The sequence below is a fragment of the Mauremys mutica genome, chromosome 6 (assembly GCF_020497125.1).
Source record: "Mauremys mutica isolate MM-2020 ecotype Southern chromosome 6, ASM2049712v1, whole genome shotgun sequence".
Taxonomy (NCBI): Eukaryota; Metazoa; Chordata; order Testudines; family Geoemydidae; genus Mauremys; species Mauremys mutica.
The window spans coordinates 43,718,559-43,732,426 of record NC_059077.1 but is presented as its reverse complement, the minus strand read 5'-3'; the positions used below and the strand labels follow the sequence as shown (position 1 = coordinate 43,732,426).

The following is a 13,868-nucleotide window of genomic DNA, read 5'->3' as shown; positions in this document are numbered from 1 at the left end:
TGGTTCACTCTACTTCCCTGTAAGCTAACCACCCTCCCCTCCCCCCTTCAATCACCGCTTGCAGAGGCAATAAAGTCATTGTTGCTTCACATTCATACATTCTTTATTAATTCATCACACAAATGGGGGATAACTGCCAAGGTAGCCCTGGAGGGGGGGAAGGAGAGAAGCACCGGGTGGGGTGGGGGAGGAGGGAAGGACAAGGCCACATTGCACTTTAAAACTTATTGAATGCCAGCTTTCTGTTGCTTGGGCAATCCTCTGGGGTGGAATGGTTGGGTGCCTGGAGGCCCCCCCGCACCGCGTTCTTGGGCATCTGGGTGAGGAGGCTATGGAACTTGGGGAGTAGGGTGGTTGGTTACACAGGGGCTATAGCGGCGGTCTGTGCTCAAGCTGCCTTTCCTGAACCTCAACCATACGCCAGAGCATATCAGTTTGTTCCTCCAGTAGCCTCAGCATTGCCTCTTGCCTTCTGTCACCAAGCTGATGTCACCTATAATCTTCAGCCTGCCACTTATTATCTTCAGCCCACCACCTGTCCTTGCGTTCATATTGTGCTTTCCTGGAGTCTGACATTGTCTGCCTCCATGCATTCTGCTGGGCTCTTTCAGTGTGGGAGGGACTGCATGAGCTCAGAGAACATTTCATTGTGAGAGTGTTGTTTTTTGTTTTTGCCTTCTAATATTCGCTAGCCTCTGGGAAGCAGAAGACAGTGTGAGCGTTGAAACACTTGCAACTGGTGGAATAAAAAAAAGCGAGAGTGGTAGTTAAAAAGACACATTTTAGAGAACAATGGGCAGACTCTTTCACAGTAAACCTTGCTGTTAACATTACATAGTACATGTGCTTTCGGTACAAGGTCGCATTTTGCCTCTTATTGAGGGTATGTCAGTTTGGTGTGAGACACCTTTCGTGCAGGGCCGGGCAACAGAATTTGGCTTGCAGGCAGCCATGGTAAGACACAGTCTTTTGGCTTCTTTAACCTTCATAACATGTGGGAATGGTTTCAAACAGCAGTGGCCTCATTTCCCATGCCAAGCAGCCATTGGGTTAGCCATTTAAAAGGAAGAGGGGCTGCGGTTTTTTGGGTTAATGTGCAGCACAAACCCAACTCTCTCTCTCTCTCACACACACACACACACACACACACACACACACACACACACACACACACACACAAAATTCTCTGGGATGATCGCTTCACCCCTCCTCCCACCACATGGCTAACAGCGGGGAACTTTTCTGTTCAGCCACAGGCAAACAGCCCAGCAGGAACAGGCACCTCTGAATGTCCCCTTAATAAAATCACCCTACTTCAACCAGATGATCAGGAATGATATCACTCTCCTGAGGATAACAGAGAGATAAAGAACGGATGTTGTTTGAATGCCAGCAAACACTGGGACCATATGCTGCCATGCTTTGTTATGCAATGATTCCAGACTACGTGCTACTGGCCTGGCGTGGTAAAGTGTCCTACCGTGGAGGACAGAATAAGGCTGCCCTCCCCAGAAACAAAGGCTTTGGGAGTACATCCAGGAGAGCTTTATGGAAATGTCCCTGGAGGATTTCTGCTCCATCCCCAGACACGTTAGCAGACTTTTCCAGTAGCTGTACTGGCTGCGAATGCCAGGGCAAATTAATCATTAAACACGCTTGCTTTTAAACCATGTATAATATTTACAAAGGTACACTCACTAGGTCCTTTCTCCACCTAATGGGTCCGGGAGGCAGCCTTGAGTGGATTCAGGGGGTACTGACTCCAAGTCCCGGGTGAGAAACAGTTCCTGGCTGTCGGGGAAAACGGTTTCTTCGCTTCCTTGCTGTGAGCTATCATCAACCTCCTCCTCATCATCTTCCTTGTCCCCAAAACCCATATCCCTGTTGCATGCTACTCCATTGATGGAGTCAAAGCACAGGGGTGGGGTAGTTCTGGCTGCACCACCTAGAATGGCATGTAGCTCATCATAGAAGCGGCATGTCTGGGGCTCTGACCCAGAGTAGCCATTTGCCTCTGTTTTTTTGGTAGGCTTGCCTCAGCTCCTTAAGTTTCACGTGGCACTGCTGCGGGTCCCTGTTATAGCCTCTGTCCTTCATGCCCTTTGAGATTTTTTTCAAATGTTTGAGCATTTCATCTTTTTGAACGGAGTTCTGATGGCATGGATTCATCTCCCTATACAGCGATCAGATCCCATACCTCCCATTTGGTCCATGCTGGGGCTCTTTTGTGATTCTGGGACTCCATCATGGTCACCTCTGCTGATGAGATCTGCACTCACCTGCAGATCGCCACGCTGGCCAAACAGGAAATGAGATTCAAAAGTTTGTGGGCCTTTTCCTGTCTACCTGGCCAGTGCATCTGAGTTGAGAGTGCTGTCCAGAGCAGTCACAATGGAGCACTCTGGGATAGCTCCAGGAGGCCAATACCGTCGAATTGCGTTCACACTACCCCAAATTCGACCCGGCAAGGTCAATTTCAGTGCTAATCCCCTTGTCGGGGGAGGAGTACAGAAAGTGATTTTAACAGCCCTTTAAGTCGAAAATAACAACTTTGTCGTGTGGACGGGTGCAGGGTTAAATTGATCTAACGCTGCTAAATTCTTCCTAAACCCGTAGTGTAGACCAGGGCTAAGTAGCTTGTCTTTTGTGTGCAGCAACTTTCTGGGTGATCTTGGGCAAGTTACTAAGGGCCAGATTTCAAAGGTATTTAGGCTCCTAAAGAAGCAGATCAACACCTAGTGGGATTTTCAAAACTGCATAAGAAACTAACTCCAATTGATTTCAGTGGGTATTAGTTGCCCTGGGCAAGATTTTAAAAGTATTTAAACCGAACTCCCATTGATTTCAATTATTTAAAAAACCTAGCCCCTGGGCAATTTTGAAAATCCCACTAGGCGCCTCTCTGCATCTTTAGGTGCCTAAATATCTTTTAAAAATCTGGCCATAATCTGTCTCTGCCTCCATTTATCTGTATAATGGAGCTAGCAATATCTCCCTACCTCACAGGGGGCTGTAAAGATAATGAGCTTTGGGATTTTAAGATGGAAGGGGCAGTAGAAGAGCAGTGTATGTATTATTGTTGTCATTTTAAAGTTTTCATTTTATATTTCTAGAATCCCACTCCTTCAGATGCAAGAACAGGAGGAAAGAATCAATTGATGTCAAATCAATAACATCTCGAAGCAGCGATGGTAAGAAAATAGAAATCCAAAAATAATAGAGTTAGAAATACAGAAAGCAAGTGACCTGAGCAATCAAAATACAGAGTTAAACAGGACAGATGCACTAAACAGCAATAGCATTCTCCTGAGCTACTGATTGAGAGACACAAGTGACCTTTTACATTTCTTCCAACGTTTTTGTTATCCATTTATGTTGAATTTTGAGGTACTTCCCAAAACAGCAGTAGACACTAACTTTGCAGTATGATGCATGGTCATGTACAGCCTGCATGAAGGTGAGGCATGGCTGTGCTGCAGCAGGGGTAGGAGGGTTCTGGAAGAATGCATGATGGAGTGCCCCTTTGAAAGGATGCAGCTTGTGCTCCTCCTATGCTTGTTCAGCTTCACTGGCCAATGCGGGGGCCTGGGTGGCAGGGGCGGCTCTACGAATTCCGCTGCCCCAAGCAGGGCGGCGCGCCGCGCCGCTCGCGCTGCTGGGCGCCGGTCCTGCACCTCCGCGGGACCTCCCGCAGACGTGCCGCTGGTCCCGCGCCTACAGTGGAGCTTCCGCAGGCACGCTGCAGGAGGTCCACACGAGCCGCGGGACCAGCGCACCCGCCGCAGTCATGCCTGCAGGAGGTCCGGTCGTCCCGCGGCTCCGTTGGACCTCCCGCAGGCATGACTGCGGAAGGTCCGCTGGACCTGCCTGCCGCCCTCCAGTTAAAATGCCGCCCCACGCGCGCGCTTGGCACGCTGGGGTCTGGAGCCGGCCCTGCTGGGTGGGGGTCTTCAGCCCGCAGGGGGCCTGTATTGCTACTGGTTAAGACTCGCTCCTTATCCCATTTGTGGATGGTCGCTGTGATGGGATGTGAGGATGGTGATGCTAGAGGCTTCTTTCACCATTTCGGCTCATTTGCACACACTCCCAAGCAATCATAGTTTGCAGAGATCTAAGAGCCTGGTTGTGGCCAGGCAGAGTCTGAGGGTTCAGGGTGTGAAACAAACGAAGGGAGAGTTGAAAGAAAAGCTAAACTGAATTAAGGCTATTTTAATTCTGAAGGAGAGTGTCCACACAGGGATTTAATGTGGCTTTAACTAATCCATTAAAATTTACAGCTTCAGTTAACTCAGATTAAGTTTCCTGAGTATTCCCAGGTAGACAAGCCCCTCATAATAGGCACCAATATACCGTATATACCCGATCATAAGCCAGTTCATTTATAAGCCGATCCCCACAAGATGGATAAGTAAAAATGGAAAATGTTTATGACCCGTTCATAAGCCGACCCTATAATTCAGGGGTCGGCAAACTTTGGCTCCCAGCCCATCAGGATAAGCCGCTGGTGGGCCGAGATGATTTGTTTTTACCTCGAGCGTCCGCAGGCACAGAGGTAAACCTAAGTAAACAAAAGTGTCCCGGCGCACCAGCTGCTTACCCTGACGGGTCGGGACAGCAACTGGTGGGGAAATGTTTTTTGGGGGAGAGAAGCTAGGGCTTAGGGGAGTAACCCCTCTGATCACCCCCCAATAGGTCCCACCCCTAGCCCAGGACCCCCACATTCTCCCCATCCCATCCCTTCCCACCTTATCTGGGGAGGGCCAGGGGAGGATGTCTCTGGCTGGGCTGGAGCTGCTCCAGCAGGCTGGGCAGCGTGGCTGCAGCCTGCTCCGGTGAGCCAGACCGGGCGTTGCGGCCACAGCGTGCTCCAGCGGGCTTGGCCGGGCGGCACGGCCGCAGCGTGCTCTGGCAGGCCAGGTGGTGCAGCCACAGCCTACTCTGGGGGGAGGGGCAAACAGCACGGCTGCAGCCTGCCAGCCCCGGAGCTGCAGCTGCTTCGGAGGCTGGGGGGAGAGCAGCATGGCCAGAAGCAGAGAGACTCTGGCCCCGCCTCTTCCCTTCTGGCTCTGCTGCTTCTCCTTGCTCCCTCTGTTGGGGGGAGGGGCTGTGTCCCACCTCTCCCTCTCTATTCCTGTTCATAAGCTGATCCCCTTCTTTGGTGCTTCCCTTTTTTACTAAAAAATTTGGCTTATGAATGAATATATACAGTACTCAACTGAATCAGCTGCAGTGGTGGTGCTAGTGACTGCTGATAGCTTCCTGCTGGACCCTCGTGGGCAGGGCATTAAGCAACTACGAACCCCTGGGCTAGCTAAGGGCATATTTTGTTAGGTCGATCCCAATGACAGTCTCTATGTGCCAGTGACTCATAGGGCTGTCTCATTTAAATGTGTTCTGTGTTACGTGCAGTGTCAGAATCTCAATCTGTATATTTTATGCAAATTCAGCGCCAAGCTTACAGAATCGTCGGTATTCATCGATGGCGAGAATCCACTCAATGACAATAGAAGCACCCATCACAAAGGTAAAAAAAATGTATCACTGACTGCTACTGTATGTCAAACTCAGGGTTTGGTACTATCTTTGCAGAAAAATATGTGGGTGTTTTTATAACAGAGACTGTAGAAATTGTGTGTCTCAATTTTATTTACTTTGTTACAAATATCCTCTTTGGGGGGTCTCCTTCTAAATCATAGCCATGAGATAGAATATCTGTGTGGCCTGTTTTCTCTTCCTTTTATATTGAGAGCCATTTAGAAAATCATAGCTTTGCCTCCACAATCACCTTGTTTGCATTCTGGCCTGGATTCTTTATCTGGAGACCTGTATAGTCCCATAGTTTATTGGGTCTCAGTAGTCTGGTGGCATTACCTTGGGCCCAGACACACAACTTCTAATAAGGATGCCTAGGCTAGGCATTCACGCCTCTCTTCACTCAGGCTCCTGGTCCCCTTAGTTCCTCAGTAGGTTTCTCTTCACCTATCTGCTGTTTAAAGCAGCAAAACAATGGAATGTAAGGCGGGGGAATTCAAATTCAGAAAATCTAGACTCTGGTTGTTTATATAATATACTTAGTATTTGGGGTGACCATAGGACCTCTACAAAGTGTGAAATAACAAAGTATACTGAATGCTGTCACTGTAAATGTTGTGGGGATTAAGATTTTGTAATAATATGAAGGGAACAATCTGGTTTCACTCTTCCCTCCCACCCCCTCAGGTTATTAACATTATCAATACTGCCCAGGAGAACAGCCCCGTCACAGTAGCAGAGGCTTTGGACAGAGTTTTGGAAATCTTACGGACAACAGAACTTTACTCCCCTCAGCTAGGTACCAAAGATGAAGATCCTCATACAAGCGATCTTGTTGGAGGTCTGATGACTGTGAGTAGGAAAAGAACATTTAAACACACATCAACTAACTGATCTGACATCATGGGTATCTTTCTTCCACCACGGGGGCAAGGGAATCCCTGCTTCCATCTGACTGACTGACTGAGGATTCATCAGCTATAGTGCCTTTACCTTCAGGGGGAACAGGGACTACGATTCAGCTTTCCCTACTTGCCTTGCATTTAGGCCACACCAGTGAAGTTGACCTGAGAGGCACCAGTAAGCATGAAGATTGAAAAACAGCAATAGCAACAGTCAGTTGGCTTGGAAACACTGCTACTCTTATGTGACTAACTCTTTAGTTCCATTGGAAACTACATATATTGATAACCTAATCAGTAGTATCCCAAGTTCCTGAAAATTTTTAAGGAAGTGTTACCCAATCACTGCACTGCAATTAAACTGAAGAATTATTATACACCTGCCTCAGTTAGTGACTACACAAGAGTTGTAAAACTGAACTTTGACCTGCTAAGGAGCCCTTGTTTCAATCCTTTTATCATGCCCAGACTGCCCTATGCACCAAACCTGCACTGGATTTTCATAGTGGAATATCTCAAACCCTCTTCCTACAAATGCTGGTCTGGAGCCCCAGAATGGGTCGCTTGTGGAAATAGCATAACTGACATGCAAAACAAGTGAAATGTGAATTCGATTAAAAAAAAATCATGCAACCATCAGTGAAAGGGGATGAGAGGAGGCCATTACATTGTTGATCAAATAATACCCTTTCTAGAGACCTCCTGCCAGTGGTATTCAATAGTTTGAGTGCCCCTGCTTTTAGACCTGTGTCATTAAAAAGGAAATCTTGCAGTAGCCGTTACCACGTTTATCAAACTTTTCAACTCCAAGAAAGTGAAGTTGGAGCTTCTAAGTCCCTTGGTAGTTACTTGTACCTCTATATGCTGCTTGAGGCACTCACCAAAACATGACCAATACCCAGGGCTAGTTCCTATGGGGAAACGGTGTAAAGCATTCTTTATACTTGATAATGGTTTCCTACAACTTATAGAATCTTTCTTTATTTCAGGATGGCTTGAGAAGATTGTCAGGAAATGAGTATGTATTTTCTAAGAGTAAGTTTCCACGTTAAACTTTTTTTGCCTGTGTTGTGTTTCATTGTCTGCAAACATTGATTTAGAATTCCAAGCTAGTTTGCAATTTGATTATTTGTCTTTGGAAGTGGTTTTCCCAGTAATCTGAGAGCAAGTGTTAGAATGACTCTAGTCTGGAACTGAAGCAGGTTCAAGTAATCAACATGTATCTGAGAAATGTAGAAACCAGACTGGAAAAGAATTAAAAAGAAAAATATTAATTATTTAATAATTATTAATTAACCGTAAAAAGTTATCGATTTGTTTGCTTTTCTTGATATATGTCTAAACTTATGTAAAAACTACAGTACCTGAAATTATTTCTAAACTTGGTGCCTTCAGAAGGAATTAATTTCTAATAAGGATCCTGCAAATAAAATAAAAGTTGTAAAAATCCATAATTAATTTCATTCCCAAATTCTCTTTTGACAGACATGAACCAAAGCTATAGTCACCTTTCAGTGCCAATTACCGTCAACGATGTACCACCTTGTATCGCACAGTTACTTGATAACGAAGAAAGCTGGGACTTTAATATTTTTGAACTGGAGGCTGTTACAAATAAAAGGTACAGAAAGCTGCCACATCCATACCCATAAATGAAGCTGTCAAGTGAGCTATGGCACAAAGGAACCCTGTGTGTTTCACTATGTATTTTGCTGTAGGTCTTTCAGAGAGACCCTCCCTTGTGTGTGTTGTCACTGTACTCCTTTGCAAACAGGTCAATATGCTGTTTTCAGAAATCAAGTACAGCTGGCCAGAAAGAGTCCATGTCCATGCTAAGGGTACAGACACCTCACCCTGTCAGTCTCTTCTTCATCTCAACACCAACAGGCCTACAGGATTCTTTCCTCATCAATTGATCTTGTCCCCTACCTGCTCCAATTCCCTCTCCAACATTCTGTTCAGAATACTCTGCTGCCTTTACCTTCTAAATGCCCCCACTGAATCCTTTTTTACCAACTCTTCCACAAAGGATTTTGAGGTGTATTTTGTATCTGAAGGCTGCTCATGGTGCTGCAGGTAACAGCAAACCCCCATTAGAGGAGGCTCTGAGACAGGTCTGTGTCAGGGGTTTAAAAAAATAGGTGGAGGGAAGCAAATGGTACTGGGCCCAATAGATTAATAGATTTTAAGGCCAGAGGGGACTATTGGATCATCTAGTCTGTATAACACAGACCATACACTTTTACCGAGCTAGCCCTCTATTGAGCCGAATAATTTGTGCTTCACTAAAGGACGCCTTCCAGAAAGGCATGTTGTATTAACTTTGATGGAATAAATGGGCCCAGAGAGTCAAAGGTGTTAACGTGACCCTGACACTGTACAACAATAAACAGTTAAACATAGCTCAGGGTTTTAAGGTCAGAGCCTTGGCCTGCTTAGTCCCATGTGAAAACACACCATTAAAGAGCTTTTTAATCTTTCATTACAGAAAAAGAAGGAAAAAACTGTTAAAGCATTTCAAATGTAAATTATTATGCAGGTCTTTCATTTGAACACATCCCTGATTCCATTCCCTGAGCTGTGCGGAGTTTTTAGAAGGAAACACATCCCCTGTCTGACAGTGTCTTAGGTGGTGTTAGAGATGGTAAAAACTGTCCTTTTTTTGGGAGAAGAGGAGAAAGTTAGTGGAGATGAGCTGCTGTTGCTGTTGAAGTCTGATCCTGTTTCCTAGAAGATAAAACAAGACAAATACACACAAGAGATAAAAGAACAGCACAGAAAGAAAATGTAGCTTCTATCTCTGGTGCTGACTATCACTTGCAGCATTGCTGCTGGAGAAACGCAGTCAAAGCACATGGTCTTATTAGCCACTTGATGACCTGGCAAACTGGTAGTGGTGTTGGGCTGTTTAGAACATTGCTTTTAGCTGCCTCTCTGGTCACAGGCTTACAGAAATGCTGCAAAATATACAGTCTTGGCCAGTTAAGCCAGACTCTTTTATTAAGCAGAAGGCAAAAGGAGAGGGATAGGAAAAAGAAGAAAAAAGGTGCGGAAGGAAAAGGACACAGTGAGGGAGGGGGCAGGAATCAAAGTCTCACACTCCAAATAGTGTTCAGGATCTAGCCACTGGGTAGTTAGATCCTGAGCAGCATGTCCCTCGCTCCTTCTTTCTGGCTGATGAGGTCATTTCTCAAGATCAGGATGACAAAGGCCCTATGGTGTCACAGTGGATCTCAGGAGATAGTGAGGGTGCCAGCTATGATGGTTGAGCTCCTTCCTTCCTGTACTTCTGCCTCCCAGCCAGCCAGCTACTTTTATTTTAAGGACCCCAAAAGGGAGTGAGGGGTGAAATAGCCCTTGTCCATCAGTTCGGCCTGATTTCCAACACCAAGTTTGGTCCATTGGTTTCTGGTCCCACACTTCTCTTGTTCACGAGACTTAATTCAGCACAGTCCTTGAGTTAGATCAGTAAGCCTCTTTGTTTGGATTAATTTAGAGTGTCTCCTTTTCATTCCTTTTCCCATCAACGTTTGTTATAAACTATTATGACATTCTATAAAATTTTATCCACATTCTCACAGTTAAGCTCATGCTTTGGGTAGGTAGGTCAGGCCCCAATTATTACAATAGGCATACAGTCTTCATTTGAAGACATCAAGAGATGAAGAATCCACCACTTCCCTCGGTAGTTTGTTCCAGTGGTTAATCACTCTCACTGTTAACAGTGTGTGCCTTATTTCTAATTTGTGTTTGCCAGGCTTTAACATCTTATAATTGGTTCCTGCTATGCCTTTATCCACTAGATTAAAGAGCCTTATAGTTGGTCCTGCATCAATACAGTAATTCAGAAGCTGAGCAGTGTATGGGGCTCCCATGCTCCTCTCCCCAAAAGTGGTCCTGTCCTCCCGAAGCAGGCACAATTTATGCATTCGATATCTCATCAGTGTGGTCCATCATCTCTATAGGGAAGGAATGGCTTTAGGCTCCAAGCTATTCAGAGCAGTGTTGATAAACAGTATTGCCAACCTCAGGCATTTAAAAACCATGAGTCAGCTCCCCAAAATAATGAGATTTAAAAAAAAACAATAGCAGGGTTCTTTTCATTTGCCACTGGGTTTTGAACTGTTAGGATACACTTGGGTCATGTTTTCAAGTTTTTTCTCAAAGACCATAAGGATTACATTTTTTTTTTAATGAAAGCTGAGATTGTCACATAATCAGAGGACATCAGGGGCTGGGGTTTTAAGAAAAACACCAAGCACCATAAGACTCCCAATAAAATCATAAGAGTTGGCAACACTGTTTGCTCTGTGATGCTTTTCATAGCAGATTAAAGAGTGACAGAATGGGTAATAAACTACCTGCTGGTTGACCAGAGCCTTAAAGAAGAATCATCATGTGATAAACTAAATGGTGTCTATTTACACTTGTTTTTAAAAAATGGGAAGGTGCCGAACAGGAGACATGATGCACAATAGAAATTGTTAATTTGTTTGCACGCATGTGTATGTTTTTTCTACTTTGCTACATTTCCATGATACTTGTCTCCTTACTTGTTTTCCAGGCCATTAGTTTATTTGGGTTTAAAAGTTTTTGCCCGGTTTGGGGTCTGTGAATTTTTAAACTGTTCAGAAGCAACACTACGAGCCTGGTTCCAGGTGATTGAAGCCAACTACCACTCCACCAACTCGTACCACAACTCCACACATGCAGCAGATGTTTTACACGCTACTGCATTCTTTCTTGGAAAGGAGAGAGTTAAGGTACAACTTCCATTGTGAATTCTTTACTTTGACCCTTGAATAATAAACATATTTTAGGACTAATCAGATTATTTGTTCATTAACAGATGTGTCCATGACAGCCTCGTGTTACAAATAACATATTTGTACTTGACAGTCACACAGTTGAGCTGGGCATCTTTGCAACCACCACATAATGCTCCTAGCTTCCCATATCTGCTCTAGCCTTTAACCTGCAGTCTTTGCTGATGCAAGTAATTTCTCTGAAGTCCATAGGACTATTAATGTGAATAAGGAAATTAAACAAATAGGTATTGCAGGATCACACCCTTCATTAGCAACAGCTGTAATCTCTTGAAAATTTTGCTTGGGGAGGGTGTCAAGAAATATACGCGAAGATATGTGATAAACCTAGGTTCATACAGAGAGAATACTGATCAGGAGTGGTAATGGCATTATTTTTTCTCCAGGGTTATTTTAGGAAATTGAATGCTATAAGGCTTCTAGATAGAATGACCTTGCCAATCCCTTGCTTCTAGAAACATTTCTTTATTCACAGAAATGTAGCTGAAGCAATTATGAAACAATCTCTGTTTACCCTTTGAAAAATGGCCTCTTCAGCCATTTTTCTAGCAAAAGGAAAAAGTTAGTATTTGGTTATCTGGTTTCCTTACCCCAAAATATTTTGTAGTTATATGGTCAAAATCAACTGAAAGACAGATGCAGAAATTAAATTTTTTAATGGGATTGCTACATCTCAGTTTACTTAAGTCAATGGCAGAAATATGATATTTAATTCTTCGATGGAAATTGTAGAACGTGAGTATTTTGGTCTGTACGTGGTGCTTTGCAAAACACAAAATAGAAATCCTGCCACAAGATGCTTACCATCGCAGACAGACATGCTACATGGCACAACAGCTCCAACAGAAGAAGGTGCATAGAGATCACTGGGATGAAGACACAATAAAAAAGCTGCATGGAAGAAGTGGTTTTGAGATGGGGAGAAGGTACTCTTAGCACTCAGTGAGTGGGAAGCTCACGCATGGAGAGAAGGCCTCTGTTCTGAAGAGCTTACATTTGAACTCCGATATTTACCTAGTGATGTTCTAAAGATTTTATTGTGATTACTTACTACGTGATGAATCATGGTAGTTTTACTCTTTCTTGCAGGGAAACCTTGACCATTTAGATGAGGTGGCTGCATTAATAGCTGCCACAGTTCATGACGTGGATCACCCAGGACGGACCAACTCTTTCCTGTGCAATGCAGGAAGTGAATTAGCTGTACTTTATAATGACACTGCTGTATTGGAAAGTCACCATACAGCATTGGCGTTCCAGCTCACAGCTAAAGACAACAAATGCAACATTTTCAAGAATATTGATAGGTTAGCTTGCTGTGTTTATTTTATTCCTTTTGCATACACTGAAGATGCCACTTTTGTTTAATATAGAAAATTCGCACAAAAGCCTTGATCACTTCTAGAACTATACAATAGACAATTTTAAAAAAAAGTCTTTCTTCTCCATGTCAGCATTCCAAATGATATGTTTGGAAATGTAAAGATGTTTCATATTATTTTGTGGAATATGGTATTACTTAAAAAAACAACCGACTAGAACTCCAAGTTAATAGGAGGGGTTGTGGAAATATATTGTTACTATCCCTGGAATACTGAATTCTGTGTATTGATTACTCTGGCATATGTATGGAATGAACCTAACTTTCATTATTTAAAAAGATTTCTCTGAGTGCCCTGGTGACTTCCTGTTCCTGCTTATTTCAGACAGATCCTTTACCACATCCATTTTGAGGTTATGGCATCTTATGAATGACTTGTAATTTTATTGATTTAGTTTTAAGTTACGTAAAGGCCACTAAAACCCCTGCTAACATGAATGCAACTACAGTCACTGTTCTGAGGCCTGATCTACACTGGGGGGAAGGGTTCAATCTAAGTTACACAACATCAGCTACATGAATAAGATCTACTCACTGCGGTGTCTTCACTGCATTGAGTCGACTGCTGACACTCCCCCATCGACTCCGCCTGCACCTCTCGCCATGGTGGAGTACCAGAGTCGACAGGAGAGCGTTCAGGGGTCGATTTATCGTGTCTAGGCCAGACATGATAAAATCAACCCCTGCTGGATCAATCGCTGCCCGCTGATCCAGCAGGTAGTATAGACATACCCAGAGTTGCTTTCCAGTTAGTCCATTTTATGTTTGATTTCTGTCTCAAAATGCTTTTTGTGAATGTTGTGAGGAGATCAGGAGAAAGACTGTTAACTCTGGCAATGGCCCAAATGAATAAATTATTTCATTTTTCTCTTTCAGGAACCATTATCGGACATTACGCCAGGCTATTATTGACATGGTTTTGGCAACAGAAATGACAAAGCACTTTGAGCATGTGAACAAGTTTGTGAACAGCATTAACAAGCCTATGGCATCTGAGGAAACCAACTCAAATGTAAGATAAGCCAGCTTGCTGTTCTGAAGGACTTTGATCTGTTTAAGCATCAAGCAAACATTTAAATGTTGTTTTCATTGACTTATATTTATTTGCACTGTGGCAGTGCCCAAATGCCACAATCAAGATCCTGACACTATGGTGCTAGACGAAGTACAAACACAGGAAAACATAGTGCCAGGCCCTGTCCCAAAGAGCTTAAATCATCTGATGTT

At 44.1% G+C, this 13,868-nt stretch overlaps 1 protein-coding gene across 3 annotated transcripts in view; it reads left to right on the top strand.

Annotated features, from left to right (window-relative positions):
• PDE8B (phosphodiesterase 8B) overlaps positions 1–13,868 on the top strand; it is a 153,328-nt gene that overhangs the window by 128,996 nt on the left and 10,464 nt on the right. For all 3 annotated transcript variants that reach the window (XM_045020592.1, XM_045020593.1, XR_006580312.1), the window contains exons 12-19: positions 3,114–3,191; positions 5,448–5,524; positions 6,220–6,384; positions 7,424–7,469; positions 7,920–8,055; positions 10,999–11,197; positions 12,350–12,567; positions 13,518–13,653. In XM_045020592.1, the coding sequence (XP_044876527.1) occupies positions 3,114–3,191; positions 5,448–5,524; positions 6,220–6,384; positions 7,424–7,469; positions 7,920–8,055; positions 10,999–11,197; positions 12,350–12,567; positions 13,518–13,653 (1,055 nt within the window). The remainder of the gene's footprint in view (positions 1–3,113; positions 3,192–5,447; positions 5,525–6,219; positions 6,385–7,423; positions 7,470–7,919; positions 8,056–10,998; positions 11,198–12,349; positions 12,568–13,517; positions 13,654–13,868) is intronic.